This window comes from Equus asinus, chromosome X (genome assembly GCF_041296235.1).
Source record: "Equus asinus isolate D_3611 breed Donkey chromosome X, EquAss-T2T_v2, whole genome shotgun sequence".
NCBI classification, from domain to species: domain Eukaryota; kingdom Metazoa; phylum Chordata; class Mammalia; order Perissodactyla; family Equidae; genus Equus; species Equus asinus.
Window position 1 is genome coordinate 102,064,478 of NC_091820.1, and position 15,648 is coordinate 102,080,125.

Sequence of the window (15,648 nt, forward strand, 5' to 3'; positions counted from 1 at the left end):
AAATGTTTGGAACAATTTGCTATTATTTCTTCTTTGGGTAGTAAAGAATACCATAGAGCCCCATTATCTTATAAACTTAGTTCATATTCTTTTTCTCTAAGTTCATTGCCTTACACATACTCATTGAATCTCATGTACTGTTTTTTGACCTGCTCAGGCAGCTTTGAACCATTATTTATCAATTTGTCCCTGTTTGCTAAAAAAATTTCACTATCTGGGAGAACTAAGTAGTGTGCAAACTTTAAGATCTTCTTGTATACTCACTTTTCTATATCATTTATTAAAATGTTAAATAAAAGTATCTCTGCATCTGCTCTTTAATTTTCCTATTAATATTTCATAGCCAAAGAAAAACCTATGTATGGCTTTGTTCATGGTTCTTTACTCTCCAAAAATAGGTAGAGCTGTAGAAAAATTTATCAATTATTTGGCAACCACAACTTCCAACTGATTGGACTACTGTTGTAATATTCCTCTTGCCATAAAGCAGGGTATGGTTTTTACCCTTTCTCACCAAATATTTTCAACTTGTTGTCCTGGTTTTTTTCTCGTGGCAATGCTTCTTCAGTTTTACAAAGGAATGCAATAACAAATAAGATTAGCTTTCTCACCAACTTTGATATGTTGTATTCTGTAAAAAGAGGCAAAACAGATATTTTATTCTGTGTCTTTGGTTATAGCATGGATGGAAGAGAAGATGCTATAAGAAAGAGATAGTAGAGAATGACTATGATCCAAATACTCTTAGATTACCAATTTGATTTTAACAGCAAACAAGATATCAAATTGACACCTTTTTCTACATGGACTGCATGTTATACAACACAGTGACCTTGAAAGCAGTTCTAGTTTTAGGCTTGTTAAAAAGCATTCTAGTCTTCCGTTGTTACTGCATTTGTTAGGTAGTTTCACAGTGTTAAATTTGACTCATTAGGGATGACACATTCCATTTTCATAATTATTTCGCAGCTCCCTGCAAACAAATGTCCAGGACCAGATGGCTTTGCTGGTGAATTCTACCAAACATTTAAAGAATTAATACCAATCCTTTTGAAACTCTTCAAAAAATACAAGAGGAAAGAACACTTCCAAACTCATTTTACAAGGCCAGCATTAACCTGATATCAAAACCAGACAAGGATGCCACAAGAAAAGAAAATTACAGGTTAATATTCCTAATGAACATAGATGCAAAAGTTCTCAGTAAAATATTAGCAAACCAAACTCAACAATACATTGAAGGGATGATACAACATGATCAAGTGGGATTTATTACAGGGAGGCAAGAATGTTTCAACATCTACAAATCAATCAGTGTGATATACCACATTAACAAAATGAAGGATAAAACTTGTATGATCATCTAAGTTGGGGCCAGCCCCATGGCCTGGTGGTTAAATTCAGCACACTCCATTTTGGCGGCTTGGGTTCAGTTCCTGAGTGGAAACCTACAGCACTCCTTGGCAGCCATGCTGTGGCAGTGACCCACATTCAAAGTAGCGGAAGATTGACACAGGTGTTAGCTCAGGGTGAATCTTCCTCAAGCAAAAAGAGGAAGATTGGCAATAGATGTTAGCTCAGGGTAATCTTCCTCAGCCAAAAAAAAAAATCATATGATCATCTTGATAGAGTTTGACAAAATTCAACATCCATATACGATAAAAAAAATCTCAACAAAGTGGTTACAGAGGGAACATACTTCAGCATAATAAAGTCCATATATGACAAGCCCATAGCTAACATCATACTCAAAGGTGAAAAGCTGAAAGCTTTTTCTCTAAGATCAAGAATAAGACAAGGATGCCTAATCTCACCACTTTTATTCAACATGGTATTGGAAGTCCTAGCCAGAACAATTAGGCAAGAAAAAGAAATAAAAGCCATCTCCAAATAGGAAAGGAAGGAGTAAAACTGTCACTATTTGCAGGTGACATAATATTACATGTAGAAAACTCTAAAGACTCCACCAAAAACTGTTAGAACTAATAAATTCAGTAAAGTTGTAGGATACAAAATCTATGTAAAAAATCTGTTGTGTTTCTATACACTAATAACAAACTAGAAAGAGAAATTAAGAAAACAATTTCATTTACAGTTGCATCATAAAGAAGAAAATACCTAGGAATAAATTGAATCAAGGAGATGAAAGACCTGTATACTGAAAACTACAAGACAATGATAAAAGAAATGGAAGAAGATACAAACAAATGGAAAGATATTCCATGATCATGAATTGAAAGGATTAACTTTGTTACAATGTCTGTACTACCCAAAGCAATTCAATTGCTACAGATTCAATATAATCCTTATGAAAATTTCAATGATGTTATTCACAGAAATAGAACAAACAATCCTAAATTTGTGTGGACCATAAAAGATCCTGAATAGCCAAAGCAATCTTGAGAAAGAAGAACAAAACTGGAGGCATCACACTCCCTGATTTCAAACAATATATTACAAAGCTATAGTAATCAAAACTGTGTGCTATTGGCATAAAAACAGACACATAGATCAATGGAACAGAATAGAGAGCTGAGAAATAAACCTGCGTATATATATGGTCAATTAATTTACAACAAAGGAGGCAAGAATATACAATGGGGAAAGGGCAGTCTCTTCAATAAGTGGTGCTGGGAAAACTGGACAGCCACACACAAAAGAATGAAACTCAACCACTATCTTATGCCATACACAAAAGTTAATTCACATCAAAGATTTGATCATAAGACCTGAAACCATAAAACTCCTCAAAGAACACACAGGTGGTAAGCTCCTTGACATCAGTCTTGATGGTGAGTTTTTGATTTGACACCAAAACAAAGGTAACAAAAGCAAAAATATACAAATGGGGCTATAACAAACTAAAAAGCTTTTGCACAGCAAATGAAATCAACAAAATAAAAAGGCAACCTACTGAATGGGAGAAAATATTTGCAAATCATGTATCTGATAAGGGATTAATATCCAAAACATATAAAGAACTCATACAACTCAATAGCAAAAAAAAAATCTGGTTAAAAAACAGGCAGATGATCTGAATAGGCATTTTTCCAAAGAAGACATACAAGTGGCCAACAGACACATGAAAGGGTACCTAACATCACTAATCCTCAGGGAGATGCAAATCAGAACTACGATGAGATATCACCTCACACCTGTAAGAATGGCTATTATCAAAAAAAAAAAACCCAGGAGATAACAAGTATTGGCAAAGATGTGGAGAAAAGGGGACCCTTGTGCACTGTTGGTGGGGATATAAATTGGTGCAGCTGTTGTGGAAAACCGTATGTAGGTTCCTCAAAAAATTAAAAATAGAACTACCATATGATCCAGCAATTCCACTTCTGGCTATTTATCTGAAGAAAATGAAAATACTAATTTGAAAAGATACATGCACCCCCCCCCATGTTCATTGCAGCATTATTTACAATAGCCAAGATATGGAGGCAACCTAAGTGTCCATCAGTGGATGAATGGATAAAGAAATTGTCGCATGTGTGTATAATGGAATATTAATAAGCCATAAAAAATGAAATATTGCCTTTTGCAACAACATGGATGGACTTTGAGAACATTATGCTAAGTGAAAGAAATAAGAGAAAGACAAATACCCTATGATCTCACTTATGTATAGAATCTAAAAAAAAAATAAGGAAAATTTTTAAAAACCAAGCTCATGGATACAGAAAACAGATTGGTGGTTTCCAGAGGTGGGTAGCAGGTGGGGAGTGGGCAAAATGAGTGAAGGGGGTTATAAAGTACAAACTTCCAACTATAAAATAAATAAGTCATGGAGATATAATGTATAGCATGGGGACTATAGTTAATAATACTATAATTTATCTTGAAAGTTGGTAAGAGAATAAACCTTAAAATTTTCATTACAAGAACAAAAATTTTGTAACTATGTATAGGGATGGATGTTAACCAGACTTATTGTGGTGATTGTTTCACAATATATACAAATATCGAATCATTATGTTGTATACCTGAAACTAATATAATGTTATATGTCAACTATATCTAAATTAAAAAAGAACCATATCAAAGCTTATCATCAGAACGAGTATAGATATTTATGATTTAAGTGTATTAAAGTCATGTCTAGCTTTGGCTAGAAGTGTAAACAGACTAGAATTTTCCTTTCTCAGAGCGATTGACAGGATTCCTGGCAAGTTTGTTGACTTTCTGAGTAGGCTATTTGCTCACTTCTTGCTTAGCTTTTTTGAAGGTTACTGTTTTTCTCTGCAAGTGTATTGATATAAAAGCTTAGATAAAACTTAAACTAGCTTTTAACTAAATTTAAACTAAATTTTAGTCCTTTCCAGAAGCCCAAGTGAGATATTTATTTATTATTCTTTTTACAACTTACTTGGTTTGAAGGAGTAGAGCCATAAGGTGGTGAGAACTGTGTTAGGGAACAAGTGCTGGTTTAAATTATAAATTGGGGTTATTTGTAGAATTTAACATACTTTATCATAAATTATTAGGTGTTGGTCTACTGACTTTCATCTTTACAATTAGCAGAATATTGGAATTTTCTTCTTGTTTTCTATTTTGGTATATAAATGTCATTGGTTCATGAATAACAAAAAGAATCCTAACAGTTTATTTAAAACTTTTCTGTGTAAATATCTAAGATGGAACCAATTCAATCCAAAATTTAATTGTATATTATGTGTATGAAAATGTGCTAAATTTTTGATTTATAGGGTTCAGACAAAAATATATATATTCCTAGCCCAAGATTCTTAATTGTTTTTAAAAAATTGGATGCAAGAAGAAGAAGCATTCATTTAAAAAGCTTTTACCATAATGCAGAAACACTTGAGTCACAAATAGATGATCTTGTTCACCTAGGCAAGCATACGCACTAAATGAAGACAGAAATATTCAGTAGGTGCTATTGAGCAGTAACACTTTGTTCGAGGGATCATGATCCTCATAAGCAGAGCAGTGAACACTGTGGTAGATTTAGAGTTATGGCATATGTTCTCATTGTTGTTGGGAAAAACATTTTAATTGTGAAAGTGTGTATGAATTCTTTTAAGGCTCTATTAGAAACAAACATAATGCAAATGTTAATTGAGCTAAAATGGTTATATATGAATTGTCTGACCCCAAAGAAATTTTCACTGTAGTTGAAGAGTTAAGACATGCATATGTGAAACCATTATAGACATGACAGAATAAGAACCTACCCTAAATTCTTAGAGTAACCTCTCTTTGTCCTGGTAGGCTTCATGGAGGAAATGAGATTTGAGATATCCACTAAAGAATTGATAAACTGCTTCATGTTACAATGAAATTTACCTTTTGCAGTAGAACCTACTGTAGCTATTGTTTGACATGCTTATTATAAGCAATGAATTTCATTGTAGCACACTAGGGATGACGATCAGAGGTTCTGAAGTTACACTGTCTAAATCCAAATCCAGATCCACCACTTACAAACTGCATCACTTTAAAATGGGGATACTAATAGGTTCTTTCTTAGAGGGTTTTTAAGGATTAGTGAGAATAATACATCCACATATTGTGGGAATGGCATGAGCTCTGGAGTCTGGCAGACCTCGGTTCAAATGCCAGTTCTGCCACTTATTGGACCTTACACACTTGAGTTTTCCAAGATTCAGTTTTCTCATTTATAAATGGAGATGATAAAGCCTAACTCAAAGGGCTGTTGTCATGATTAAGTGAAGCAATTTATGTAAAGCACTTAGCAGAGTGCCTGACAGGCAGTAAAAGCTCAGTAAATAATGTTGTGTTGTTACACAATCTAAGTCATGTTGAGACTTCAGTTTTATCTTTTTCTTCATGTTTTTAGGGTGAACCTGGTCTGCCTGGATACCCAGGCAACCCTGGTATCAAAGGTTCTCTGGGAGATACTGGTTTGCCCGGATTACCAGGGACCCCTGGAGCAAAAGGACAACCAGGCCTTCCTGGATTCCCTGGTAATATTACTTTTCTTAAATGCTTCCTTCTCCCCTTTCTTACCTACTCTAACCCATATCACAGAGCAACTTATTTGGCAGACTTCTATTCTGTTTCCCAAGCAGATACTGACTAGCAACATAACCTTGAACTAGCTATTTAACTTTACTTTGCCCCAATTTTTTCACGTATAAAATCAGAATGAGTATTACCAACTCTGCAGGGCAATATCCTGTGGGCAGAGGGAATATTTGGTGGAGCATTCTTCAATCTTTGACTGCTTGCCAGAAGTCAATTAAGAGGCCTTACTATATTCATAGGTGATAATGTACACTGCCAAGCCCTAGTCTGCTGCTGATTCTCTTAGGAAGTTGTACTCAGGCACACAGTGGGTGGCTGTTGGTAGAACAATCATACAGTTCATTCAAATGACAAGGACTGAGTCATGCAAGTAGGGGGACTTAGCACTATAGTCAAGTAGATAGCCTGATTTAGGTCATTATAGTACCTGTTCTGTTTATGCTTGCATTTAATTTTTGTTTGTTTGTTTTGGATTGCATAGTGGCATGGATAGAGTGGGCCTTCGGGTATCTTTTCCTTAACATTTTTATTGAAATGTAACATAGGTACAGTAAAGTGTACAAAACTATAGATGAGTTTTTACATATGTATATATTCATGTACCCACCATACATATCAAGACATAAAATATTTCCCTGATCCCATAAACTTTACCCATGCCCCTTCACAGTGAAACCCACACTCCCTACTCCCCACCCCCAAGAAATCACTTCTATGACTTCTATCACCATCAATTAATTTTGCCTGATTTTTAAATTCATATAAATAGATTCATATAGTATATATCCTTGTGTCTGGCTTCCTTCACCCATCATTATGTCTGTAAGATTCATTTATCTTGTTCCATGTGTCAGTAGTTTTATCATTGCTCTGTAATATTCCGTTGAAGAAATACACCATAATCAATTACCCATTCTCCTGTTGATGGACTTTTGGGTTGTTTCCAGTTTGGGACTACTAAGAAAAAAGATGCTATTGACATTCTTTGACATGTCTTTTGGTGGACATAAGTACTTATGTCTCTTAGAGAAATACTTAATAGGAAAATTACTGAATCTTAGGGTAGGTGTACATTTAACTTTAATAGATGGTGATAGTTTTCTAAAGTAGTTTTATGAATTACAGTCCCACCTGCAAGGTATGAAAGGTCTGTGGATGGCTCCTGGTAGCTTGCCATGGTTGTATAGTGGTTAGTACTTTGCATTGTGAAATGTCTAGTTGCCCATATCCTCCCCTCACTTGGTATTGTCAATCGTTTTAATTTTAGCTATTCTTATGGGTATATAGAAGTATCTCATTGAAATACATTTTTCTAATGAACGACAATATTAAACACCTTTTCATATACTTATTGGACATCTGGATAGCATCTTTTTTGAAGTGCGTGCTCTAAGTTTTTTTGCACATATTTTCTTGGGTTGTTTGCCATTTTTCTTGCTGACTTAGAACATTTCTTTATATATTCTGAATATGAGTCCTTTGTCAGATACAGGTATTACAAACATGCTCTTCCGGTCTCACTTTTGCCTTTCACTCTCTTAAAGCTGTCGTGTGATGAACAAAAGTTGTTAATTTTAATCAAGTCCAAATTATCAATCTTCTCTCATAGTTAGTGCTTTTTGTGTCATATTCAAGAAATATGTGCCTACTCAAGTTTATGGAAATATTCTTCTAATTTTTTCTATAACCTTGATGTTTAAGCATTTATGTTTAGCTTTGTGATCTTTCTTGAATAAAAAATATTTTTATGGTTGTGAGGTAGAAGTCAAGGTGAATTTTTTTCTCTACAAATATCCAATTGCTCCACACTGTTTTTTTTTTCTTTTAAAGAACCTGAGTTCTTCTATTCTTCTGCTTATCAAAAGCCATCATTAAGAAAATGAATAGAGAACCACAGACTAGGAGTAAATACTTGCAAAATATATATCCAACAAATGATTGATATTTGGGATATATCAAGAACTTCTATAACTCAATAATAACAAGATGTACAATGCAATGATTTTAAATGGGGAAATCTTTGAACAGATATTTCACAAAAGTTATATGGATGACCAATAAGCACATAAAAAGGTGATCAATATTACTATCCATCAGAGAAATACAAATTAAAACCACAATGAAGTAGAAGTACATTCTTACCAGAATGGCTATTAAAACAACTGATAATACCATATGTTGTACAAGGATCTGGAGCAACTGGAATTCCAAAACATTGTTGTTGTGAGTATAAAATGATTTGGAAGACTTTTTTTAATAAAACACAACATACACCTACTCTTTGACTCAGCAGTTCCACTCCTATCTAGGTATTTATCTAAGATAAATTAAGACGTATGTCCACAAAAATAGCCGTGCAACAATATGCATAGCAGAGTTACTCATAATAACTGAAAACTAGAAAGAGACCAGGTTTCCATAAATAGAATAGATATTCATAATAGCTAAAGCCTGACAACAATCCAAATGTCCAACGACAGATGAAAGGATTTAAAAAAAAAGAATATCCCTACAATGAAATCTTACCAATTTTACCAGTGTAATATGGTGGTGATCATTTTTATTATGAATGTATAATAATGCCAGCCTCTGAATAAATAAATTGAAAACTTAAAATTATTCTTAGAAATATCCAACAAACACCCACACATTTTTGGGTTTTCTTTCTACTTACTATTTCTTTGCTAACACTATAAATTGTAAATCTGAATTGTAGCTCTCAAAGCAATGCAGTTTGTCTTGTGTCATTAAATTGAGCTCTTTACTCTAGGAACCCCAGGCCTTCCTGGACCAAAAGGTATTAATGGTCCTCCTGGGACCCCTGGCCTTCCAGGAGAACCTGGTCCTGTAGGTAAGCATGAAAAATAGGGATTTGCTGTTCTGTAAAACTAAGGCTCGGCCACCCCCAGTGGCCTAGTGGTTAAGTTCAGCATGCTCTGCTTTGGCAGCCTGGTTCGGTTCTCAGGCACGGACCTAGGACCTACACCACTAACAGAGTGGCCATGCTGTGTTGGCAGCCCACATACTGAAAAATAGAGGAAGATTGGCATGGATGTTAGCTCAGGGCTACTCTTTCTCAGCAAAAAAATACAAACAAAAACTAAAGCTCATATTCATTTGGGGAAAGTTAAATCATTTCTGGGAGCTGTGAACATTTTTAAGACAAGGAAACATGGTGATCATTCACTTAGCACAGCTTATTAGGTACAAAGTGGACAACTCAATAAAAATTACTATTATGAGACCTTATTTGGGGGGCTCACTTTTTCCAAAGAGAGTTATTTTAACTATCCTATAATAGTACTTAAAAGCTCTGGAAGTTTTTTTTTAGAATGGCAAGGTATAGCACTTTTGTTTGCTTACTGAATTTTAAAGCAAATCACTTCTCTTGAAACCATACGAGGCGTATAATGTACCCCACCCCATCCCCCACACCTCCCTCTCTTGGATATTCCACAGCTAGGTTAAAATGAGAAACTGAAAGTTTTTGGATGAGTGAATGATAAGGTTGTTCCTTATTCTCATTATCCTTTATTTCCTTTTGCTTTTTTTTTCCACAAAATTTCATGATTTAAAGGAGCGTCTCAGAGGCACTTTGTGTCTTTTGGGTAGAACTGTTTGAAGCTGGTATGGAAAGAATGGGAAATATGGAAGGAAAATGGAATTGAGAAGATAAGTGTAACCTGCTGTACTCTGTTCTTTAGGTGGTGGAGGTCGTCCGGGGCCACCAGGGCCTCCAGGTGAAAAAGGCAAACCAGGTCAAGATGGTATTCCTGGACCAGCTGGACAGAAGGGTGAACCAGGTGCTGTGTTTTTTCATTGTTCCTAATTTTCTAATTTCCTCCTTGTCTGTTTTAACTTTTGCCCTTTTTTACCTGCAATAAAATTATATCTTCTTTCTTCCCCTCTAAGCTACCACACACTTCCCCCTTCCTAATTGCTTTCTTCTACTCTCTCCTAAGAATATTACCTCACATTTATCAATCAAGTTGTCTCCCTCTTATGAAAAACTCCATATCCTTTCTTGCCCAGTTTTTCGTGTCAAGAAGTTACCCAGCTTTTTTCAACTTCTCTGGATGACCTCCTTTCACTATGGGATCTATATTCCATTTATATATATATTCATATGATATAAGTATATAAAGATATAGTAACACTCATCACAAATAGAATACATCTTTTTATAGTTTTCACATGTTAGAATTATAGTTCCATGTTGGAACTAAATCTTCTGCATGTTTCATATAATATGTTTTAGCACTTAATAAAAACCCAAATGATCCAAAAATAATTTGTCCTCGTTTCAGTTATTATTATCTATTTGAGAGATTTTGGTTTATGCTCTGACAGGTCAACCAGGCTTTGGAATCCCAGGACCCCCTGGACTCCCAGGACTTTCTGGTAAACTTTAATAAAATATGCTAAATCGGTCCATAATAAGAGAATATTCTCCAGTACACTTATTTTTCCATCTCCATCATTTACTCTTATAAAATGCACATACAACCCTGGAAAACCCAAAGCTAGAGTTATATCTTAAAGCATTTCTTAATTATCAATTTAGTATAAGGAGTTGTACTATATAAAAATATATCCTTAAGGAAATTTACATGTAGATATCTCTTCATTAACTTTATAAATAAATGCTGAGGAAATGATAAAGAGAGCAAGCACAATTGTAGGAAGAAGTAGATCTCACTAAATTTTTTAAAACTCTTTTAAACTTAAAAAAAATTATTTTAGCCACTCTTTTCTTCCTATGGAATCAAAACCAAGGTAAAAAAAAAAAAAGGGGGGCCGGCCCCCTGGCTGAGTGGTTAAGTGTGTGCACTCCACTGCGGTGGCCCAGGGTTTCACCGGTTTGGATCCTGGGTGCGAACATGGCACCACTCGTCAGGCCACGGTTGAGGCGGTGTCCCTTGTGCCACAACTAGAAGGACCTGCAACTAAGATATACAACTGTGTACTGGGGGGAGGTTGGGGAGGTAAAGCAGAAAAAGAAAATGATTGGCAACAGTTGTTAGCTCAGGTGCCAATCTTTGGGAAAAAAAAAAAAAGGTAATATGAGGAAACTCTGTAGAAATATGTACCAATAATAAAAATGTCTCTTGAAAATTCCATCTTAATATATGTCTTGCACTTTGGATGAGTATGTGCACACACACACATTTACCTTCCGTCACTCGTTCTTAGTCTCGTTGTAAGCACCAAATAGTTAATTGAATGAATGTGCCTACCGATATGTATGTTTGTGTTCTGAAATGAGCATTGGATATTCTATGGAGGCTGTTTTCAAACCACACACATATCTCCTAGAAATTCTAATATCCTTCTCATGATCCCAACATGAAAATGATTACTTTAATGTGCCACTATTATATTGCTCTCAGGTGTGTTGGTGATGTAGAAAAAATGTTGAGAACAGTTGATCTGGATTGTCATTCTAAATCTTGGATAGAATAGTCTTTGGGGACGTATAGCAACCATGGAAGATCCATATCTTTCGTTAGTCTCAAAACATTTGTTTTAGGAGTTTCCTCCAGCCATCTCTAATCTATTCTTGCAGATATATTATAATTTTCTATTTTTTCTCTTTCTTCTCACAGCTACTGTTCATGTGACCACTGCTGTAATACAAAGTGTATCTTTCAGGATGCAAGCTATTATTGTTTCTATATTTCAATGCACACCCTAATAAACACTTCTGATAACAGATAAATATATATAATAGGAAGAATGGGTTTTCTTTGGATGGGTTGGGAATTTGGTGGGAGATAGAAATGACCCTAGTAAATTTCATTACTTGTTCTAATAAGTGTGAATAACTTTAACCTTACCTGCAAACCTAATACTCAGTATGGTTTAATGTGTTCTTTAATGTCACTTTACTTTCATAGGTCAAAAGGGTGATGAAGGATTGCCTGGCATTCCAGGAAACCCTGGACTTCCAGGTCCAAAGGGCGAACCAGGCTTTCAGGGTTTCCCTGGTGTTCAGGGTCCCCCAGGCCCTCCTGGTTCTCCAGGTCCAGCTCTGGAAGGCCCTAAAGGCAACCCTGGGCCCCAGGGTCCTCCTGGAAGACCAGGTATGTACATGAGTGGTAGGGGAATGGTCTATTTATTAGTCCATTTATTTCATTTTGCTGGCAGGTTATTTAGTCTTTAGGACTTTAGAATCTATAAGAACTTCTTGCAAGTAAATATCTTTGCTTATACCTAGTTCCATGCATTTCCAGGGCATCTAATAATTCTTTTCAGTAATACCTTTCATGATTTACTTAAAGTTGAAGTAAAACAAACCAACTTGGAGAAAAAAAGTAAATAGTGGATTTATTAGTCTTTTTATTAAACGTAAAGCTATACTGATAACCTGGCAGCAAAATACCATCTGCATTTTTAATATGAGCTTCTCAGCATGTCATCACAGAAATCATTTTAGTGATCACCCAATAGATGCTTGTGGTCCATATCAAGTGTTGCTGTTTCTGTCACATGATCAGCAAATGTCACCAAGCACAATAAAAAAAATTTATCTTCTCTAGGAACTAGGCAATCAAATTTATCTTCAACATCACAGCATGATTAAATTGAATCGTGATCTCTTCATACCAATTTCATGTCTATACCTCATTTGTCTTGTGTTAAGTGCTCTAGTATTATCAATTTTGCATCCAGTGTTCACTTTTCATTTTGTATCTCTGCTGTGTCATTTCATTTTACTAAGTTTGGAGATGCTCATTTTCATCCTAGATTAATGTCGCTGAGCCCAATCACTGGTGATAGATTATGAAAAGATTTTTGATACTTGATATTCAGTTTTTATATTTCTAATAATTTAAAACTTGGTCTTCATTGATTTTTTTAAAAATAAGAGAAATTTGAGATTAAAGAAACAAAACCATTGTCTTTTTATCCTTTGAAAGTCTCTGACTCATTTTTTAAATGTATTTAAAAATGGAAATTTCCATTTAAATTACCATAAACTCTGAACTGATTGGAGTTAATTTTAATAAAATATGCTCTAAAAACATGAATTAAATAAGATCACATACTTTCTTCAGAGGATCACTTTCAAAACCAGATTTTATTTGATCTGACTTGATTGTTTATAGAGGGTGTTATTTGAAGTTTTACCTTCGTTTACTACTGAAGAAAACCAGTGAAAATCTTCTCAGCCATGTTAACTCTCTTGCATGTGATGCAAAGAATTGGCACAAATATCTTGCTTGGTTATGCATGTAATAATTCAAAGAAACCAAACTATTATCCTTTTTTTATATTTTAATCAGCACTGTGGTCATTTGTTCTTACTAGTAATGGAGCTCACTGTTGAACATTGCTTTGAAATATGTCAACATAAAGATTAGTCACAAAGGCACTTTAAAAAGTTACTGTTCCTAAAGAAATAATAACAAAAGTAATCAGAAGAACACACTCCTGATGAGTGTTTGTGACTTCTCAATTTGTTTATAAACTGAAAATTAAAATAAAGTTTGAAACCCAATTGCTCTTAAAATTGATTGTTTTTGTGACTATTATAAAAATGATTTTTGGCCTTTCAAAATATGTCACATGTGCTGTTTTTATTTTAGTGTTGGTGCTAAGTGGTGATAATTTGGTTTATATATAGATGCATGAATGTGAACCTTCAGAGTATTCTTTTACTGAATTAAAATTTAACTTGAAAGATGTTAGTATAATGCTTTAGTTTCTTGATATTTCTAACAATTTTGATATTTTTCCTTTTTGTTAATGATGACATTGGGCCTTGGTGAACTTTGATCCCTATCCAGGTCCTACAGGTTAGCTCCTTAACTTCAAAGTAGTAACTGCATGAAGTTTGAAACTTTTCTTATATTTTTATATATATTTATATGTCTGTGTGTATATATATTTATATATACATATATGTGTATGTATGTATGTGTGTGTGTGTATATATATTCTCTATATATACCTATACCTAATGTTTTCAAGTGTTTGAATATATTTTAAGAGCATATGCCAATTCACTTCTTACAAGTTGGTCTATCTATGAAAGTTGTCAGGAACTTGTCAAGTCCAGTGTTTTTATCTATTGTAATAACCCAAAATTACCTAATTAGGAAAGCCAGTTTAAGATTTTAAAATTCATATATTTGCATCATTTTTAGTTGAAAATTTATAGTACCCAAAAGTGTATTGTATAATATTTTACCTTTACCTTTAGAGAAGAGAGTATTCCTTATTTTTGTGTTATATCTGTTAATGTAAATGCAGTTGAACTATCCTTCAAAAAGGCATTATTTTTAAATAATAATAAGTATTATCAGATGTTTCAAATTTGCAATTCCTGACTTGCCATACCTCATGTAAGTTTTCAGATCATCCCATCTTCACATTTTGGGTTATCACAAAGTTCTAAATTCTACTGCTATGAAAATGGACTAATAGACACAGAGTAAAAGAAAAACAATCAATGCAACCAGTACAGATTAGAAGTTTTTTAATCTTATTTTCATCATACACATATAAACAGTACTCACCAAAGAACAGTTACCAAGAGCAACCTAATTGAAAATTGCTGATTCATAGTGAAAGATGTTCACCTAATCAGGAGTAAAAAGAACCACAAATATCTGAATGTGTTTATTATTATTCAATATAAATAGCCCTTTTCAAATTTCTAAGGAGGAACTAAAGGGGGAAAAAGTGACATTGGGCTTTGGTGAACTTTGATCCCTATCCAGGTCCTACAGGTTAGCTCCTTAACTTCAAAGTAGTAACTGCATGAGGTTTGAAATTTTTCTTATATTTTTGTATATATTTATATGTATGTGTGTATATATATTTATATATACATATATGTGTATGCATTTTCCTAAATGGATGTCATCGAAAAGATCACTCCTGAGTTCTGGCTATTGGGAATGGTGGGAAAGTTTTTCTTCTTATGAATTTAAAATTCTTAATTATTCAGGATTCTTTTTAGGAAGCCATCTATCTCTATCTGAATGGATTCCCTAGTTTCTTACTCCCCCACTAACCCATTATTTCATAGAACCATAGAGTAGCCAATCTAGAAGGGACCTAAGTTTCATATTTGTGAAAGAGATATTATTCACTAGACACTTGTTAGAGATGACAAGACACATTTTATTCAAGACTATTGTAATAGAGGAGAGACTATTGCAACAGGGGAGAGAGATTGAGCTCAACTCTGAATACAACAAGGATAAGTGGGGTTTTATAGTCAACTAACAGAGCAAGGGAGTCAATGAATGAAAAATTACTAAGAATAGACATCAAGGGTAGGCAGATTCTTGCTAAACTGGACTAATAGAATACTTGCTAAAGGCAGGGCAAGGCTTAGACATCAAGGATGGGGGATGAAGAACTTGATCAGATGCCAAAGGTCGGGGACTCTCCCTAAACTGACATAGCAGGATTCTTGCTAAAACTGGACTCAGCAGACCAAAGACAGAGCCCAAGGGTGAGGCCTGGTTGAGAAGAGATCTCAGAGGAGCCTGTCTAAAGTTTAGTCCAGGAAAGAGTCTTTGTCACATATGAGAAAACTGAGGTCTAAAGAGGTTAAGAAGCTTGCTCAAGGTCATATTGTTAGTTACTGGCACGGCTGAGAATCTGACTTAGGGCTCT

The 15,648-nt window shown here is 34.5% G+C and overlaps 1 protein-coding gene across 2 annotated transcripts in view; it reads left to right on the forward strand.

Annotated features, from left to right (window-relative positions):
• COL4A5 (collagen type IV alpha 5 chain) overlaps positions 1–15,648 on the forward strand; it is a 225,760-nt gene that overhangs the window by 184,226 nt on the left and 25,886 nt on the right. For both annotated transcript variants that reach the window (XM_014854622.3, XM_070502136.1), the window contains exons 37-41: positions 5,828–5,954; positions 8,786–8,866; positions 9,720–9,818; positions 10,366–10,416; positions 11,913–12,098. In XM_014854622.3, coding sequence (XP_014710108.2) covers positions 5,828–5,954; positions 8,786–8,866; positions 9,720–9,818; positions 10,366–10,416; positions 11,913–12,098 — 544 coding nt within the window. The remainder of the gene's footprint in view (positions 1–5,827; positions 5,955–8,785; positions 8,867–9,719; positions 9,819–10,365; positions 10,417–11,912; positions 12,099–15,648) is intronic.